This window comes from Aplysia californica, unplaced genomic scaffold, assembly GCF_000002075.1.
Source record: "Aplysia californica isolate F4 #8 unplaced genomic scaffold, AplCal3.0 scaffold01061, whole genome shotgun sequence".
Lineage (NCBI taxonomy): Eukaryota > Metazoa > Mollusca > Gastropoda > Aplysiida > Aplysiidae > Aplysia > Aplysia californica.
Genome location: NW_004798331.1, coordinates 183,158 through 188,250, shown reverse-complemented (window position 1 = coordinate 188,250; position 5,093 = coordinate 183,158). Strand labels below are relative to the sequence as shown.

The 5,093-nt window shown below is 50.5% G+C and overlaps 1 protein-coding gene across 1 annotated transcript in view; it reads left to right on the top strand.

The window, feature by feature from the left end:
• Window positions 1-5,093, top strand: part of LOC101860778 (mucin-5AC) — a 26,684-nt gene that overhangs the window by 14,836 nt on the left and 6,755 nt on the right. The window contains exons 5-6 of the mRNA XM_035973213.1: window positions 144-835; window positions 971-4,015. Coding sequence (XP_035829106.1) covers window positions 144-835; window positions 971-4,015 — 3,737 coding nt within the window. The remainder of the gene's footprint in view (window positions 1-143; window positions 836-970; window positions 4,016-5,093) is intronic.

Below are 5,093 nucleotides of genomic sequence, written 5' to 3'. Positions count from 1 at the left end.
TGTGTGTGTGTGTGTGTGTGTGTGTATGCGTGTGTGTGTATGCGTGTGTGTGTCTGTGTGTGTGTGTGTGCATGTGTGTACTTATGCGTATATCCTTCCCAAACACCAGTTCTTTACAACAACAATTCTCTCTCCCCTCCCAGCGTCAGAGTACAAAGTAGAGCGCTGTTTTCCCCTACACGTAGACAGCCTTGACCTTTGCGTGAAGACAGCTCCGGGCCTTAACACTAACAGCTCCACCGAAATCGGCGGACACCCGCGTCATCATCTCCATGGCAACGACGCGAAAGACGACTCTATCATCGACGAGAACATCACCATTGGTCTGGCCATTTCCGCGGAGCTGGAGACTCACACCGATAGGTCCGTTGTCTCCGCGAAGTACAAAGACGCCGCTAGCGCGCCGGCTCCCATAGACCCTCTTTCTGATAATGTACGCTGTGACGTCACCGCTGGTTTAAGCACCTGTAGCGGTGGGGGCGGTGGGGGTGGTGGCCCGGACGTTCTAGACTCGCCACTGTCCCTGACTACGTCACCGCCTTACGCTACCAGTAAGTCTATGTCGGACGCGGAGTTGGATCAAGAGTTCCAGAAGCATCTGATCGAGTTCAAAGCTCTGGAGAAACTTGCGGAGAGAAAAGCACAGGAGCAAATGCAGGTAGCGATAATGAGGAAGAGGAAGGCGGAGATGTTGAGGATTATGGAGATGAAGAAGGCGAAGAGGAACTACGATAAAGTAAGCGGTCAGCTCGGTGTACCTCTTCCGACTCGAGAGTCTGTGAACGTTGTTTCTGGTGATGTGTCAATGGAGCAGGATAAGTCTCTCGCCCCACAGGTGTCTGTCTCTATGTCTGCTGGGGGTGACTCCATCAACACAACCACCACCACCACCACTGCAACAGCAGCAGCAGCAGCAGCAGCAGCAGCATCAGCAGCATTAGTGACAGCTACAACATCTGTGATGTTGCAGTCGGCAGCTGTTTCTGTTTCGTCTGCTAGCTCTGTGGTCACACCTGTTGTTGGGATGTCCAGCGGAGAGGAGTCGAAGATGGATTGTAGTTCTACACCACCCACCGTTGCTGCATCTGTTTCTGGTGGAGGAGATGTTGCTATGTCAACAGTATCAGCATCTGCGGGTGTGGTTATGGATTCTTCGTCGACAACAACATCCTCTTCTTCATCTTCGTCGCCATCGTCAAGTAAAAACTGCGATGTGATAAAGAGTCAAGGTGTAACTACAAATATGTCAGCCACCACGACTGCAACAACGACAACAACAATGTCGACAACAGCAGCAGAGACACCCTCGTCACTAACATCATCATCATCGTCGTCTGTACTATCGTCGACTACCCCGCCTGTCTTGGTGAAGACAGAAGTGGTTGACCAAAGCGAGAAATCTATTTCGTTTGAAGCCACGACACTGGCAGCCGTAGAGTGCAAAACTGAAGCACCCGAGACGGTATCGGGCACAGAAGACGGTACATCACCGAAACCTTTAAATCTCAACGCAACAAATGTACTGTCATGGGATAATAACCTGACTGTGAAGACAGAAGAAGACTCAGATGACATTAAACCCGATCTGGAAGGAAAAGAAAAGAGCGGGGAAGATGTAGACCCAAATAAAGAAATGCTGGCGTCAGACAGTTTAAATACGGAACCGTTGGCAGCAAATAAAATGAAAAAAGAGACGGAAACATCGGAAACTAGATCAAGCTCCTCTTTCGGGTCTGCTGCTAGTTCATCAAAGTGTAGATATAGCAAAGAACCAGCACCGGCCCATCAAAGAGAACCCGAAGTTCTACCGTTAGAGCTAACGGTTACCCCAAACGGAGACTCTGCGTTTATCCAAGGACCATACCACCGGCGGGAGAAGGCCATCCTCGAACCGCCTTTTCTGCCTAAAGAGGCTCCTAAGGTGGACACCCCGCAAAGGGCACACAATCAGCAGCCCTTTCAGACGCCAGGGAGCCTTATAGTGGCTGTGTCCAGCCCGTTCGCGCCTCACTCGGCCGCGCCACTCGTCTCACACGGTTCCCCACGCACTCACACTCAAGCTGACAACGGGAAATCCCCTGGGTTGAAACCCGGCCGGCCTGTCCCCAGTGTACCCCGTGGGTCCGTCAGAAGAATAGACAAACCTCTGACTTTAAGTATGGCGTCTGAAGACAATGGAAGGTTAGGGCCAGGATGTGAAGGAGTGTCTAACTCTGGGCTTGTGATGAGGGGTAGAGGCAAGTCAATAGATGGAAGTGATATTGTGGAACAGCAACAACGAGCGATGGAAAAGACAATGCTAAGTTCTGGACCCAGGTCGGCGGACTATCGTTCTGTCGCTCTAGAACATGCCGCGACACATCAGAGGATGCTTTTGCAGCAGCAGCAACAGCAGCAACAGCAGCATCAGAGGCCAGGGATGCCCGTAGATTCCCGAATGTTCCCGAGGGGGGATATCGGGGTAGGCGGTCAACAGCAACAACACCACTTACAGACACAGCGGTCTGGAGCAGCAGCCGTAGCGCAGTCAGCAGCGCCACCACACTGCGGAATAACGTCATCGGGTCCACAGTCCCTGGTCCCTGACAGATCTCCACGCGCGATGTCAGAGGAGAGTGGCGAGAAGAAGAGTGCCTTCAGGTTACACGTGCGTCCTCAGACCAACTCGGTCATCGACCTCACACAAAGCGGCAGGATCCTCATGCCCAATACAAAGCCGCTGGGTCTCGAACCGGGACAAACAGCAAGTTCTCCCTACGGAATGTGCTACCCCCACCCCGGCCAGGCGTACTCGGAGGCCCCACCGCCGTTGCCCCCTCCCCCTCAGTGCGGCGGAGATATGGAGATGAAACACGGGGAGGCGCGGGTGGTGTCCGGCGCTGCACATCACAGAAGAGGCCATGCAGTCCCGCCTCCGCCCGGCGCCCACGTCCCGCCTCCCCCCGCCTACACGGAAGTACCTCCGGGACTCTACCCAGACTACCAGGGTTTACAAGAGAGACCCGGGCTTCTGCCTATTGCCATGGACAGCGAGAGAACGGCTAGGCCAAGCGCTTTTATGAGTGGAATTCACCACCACCGCCCGCCTCCTAAAGATGCTACAGGAGGCGTCAGTAACTGCCAGAGGGCAACAGGGATGAAAGACGTACCTTATATGAAAGATCTCTGCAGACCTAGCGTGTCATCTGTCACCCAGCACAGACAAAGGTATCTGACCACAAACCCTTCTATGGGATCGGGATCCGAACCCATGCCCCCCAGCTCCCAAGTCGGAGGTATGGGCAGCAACCCCGGATATTCAAAACCTCCTGGCTCCCTCTCTCCTCGCTATGGTTCTACTCGCATGAACCCTTCTGGGGCTTGGATGGACTTGGGCATTCCGCCTAGCTTAGGTGGGCCTGGAGGGGCGGAATTCAAGACAAACACTCAGGGTCAGTGGCGGGGACAGTCGCCTGTGCCTCACTCTCGAACACTGTCATCCCAGAGCGCCATCCGAAGAGAGATGTACCTCGAAGCTGCCGCGGAAAAAGAAGCCAGACTTTCTACGGTAGAAGAACTCGACAGACACCGAGCATCCCGGGTAGAAATGATGACCAACGCCTTCCAGAACCACCCGGAAGCTATGAGTCACTCCCATAAACACCTCATGACCTTGAGTGACCACCCGTTGGGTGAAGGTCATCCCCTACATGGCCCTCCAGGCTCGATCGGCCCCCTCCACAGCATGAGCCACCCGGCAATAAGAGGAAAACTCCCCCCACCCCCTCTACACCACCAGCAGGGGACACTGCGTCCTGACAGCTACCAACACGTCCCCACCTCCCCGGGGTCGCAAGGGTTTATGAGATATCCAGGACCCCCAGGGAAACAACAGCAACAGCAGCAACAACAGCAGCAGCAGCAACAGCAGGCGTCTCTGAGGTCCTCTCATCAAGGGTTACACCTGTCCCCGTCAGCTCCACGTAGAAGCTTTGAGGAGATGGACACGGTCAGTGTGCCTTCTTTGTCTGGGCAGGTTAGAGAATGCTTATTTACGTATTCATTCTTTCATTCATTCATTCATTCATTCATTCATTCATTCATTCATTCAGTCAGTCATTCATTCAGTCATTCATTCATTGTCATGATAAACAAATAAATCAATTAATTAATTAATTAATTAATTGGTTGATTTTCATAATTTGTTCATTTATTCCTTGCTTAATTTATTCATTGTTTAATTTAAAAGTTTTAATTAATTAATTAATTGATTAATTTTCTTTCATGTAATTATGTTATATAGTGGTTTGTTTGATCATTCCGAATAGATAGATAGATAGATAGATAGAATAGATAGATAGATAGACAGATAGATATGCATTTGTGAACGTGCAAACCAGGAAGAGGAAGTAGAGTGTAACAAGCTGCATACATAACAACAAATTATAAACAGACAGATAGAGAGACAGACAGATGGTGACAGAGATGAGCACAGATGTTTTGTTGATGAGTTAAAAGATGAGACAGATGGGCCAGCTGACAAATGCGCGACGAATGAGGGCGCACTGACAGCAGCCACAAGTTAATGTGACAGGGTTGGTTTAACTTGTTAAAATTAACAGTACGCTGTGTTTTAAAATTAATGTATTCCTCTGACGGGCATTACATAAAGAATTAATGTTTTTCCCCTTTATTCGGGGTTGGGAAGTAGGGGGGGGGGCGGGGTGGTGTTACAATATTTTTCTTCTTTTGTTGCTATTAAAATTTTTATTCATGTTGTTTTATTTTTGCATTTTTATCTTCGTAGTTCAAAGGAAAATACTGTTGAATCTTCTCTACCCCCCTATCAGTCCAAGAGAATCACCTGTACAACATAGCGTTCTCACTCTCCCCCCCCCACCCCCACCCCTTTCGTAATTATTGAAATGAGACTTTCCAAGAGAATCACCTGTACAACATAGCGTTCTCACTCTCCCCCCTCCCCCACCCCCACCCCTTTCGTAATTATTGAAATGAGACTTTCCAAGAGAATCACCTGTACAACATAGCGTTCTCACTCTCCCCCCTCCCCCACCCCCACCCCTTTCGTAATTATTGAAATGAGACTTTCCAAG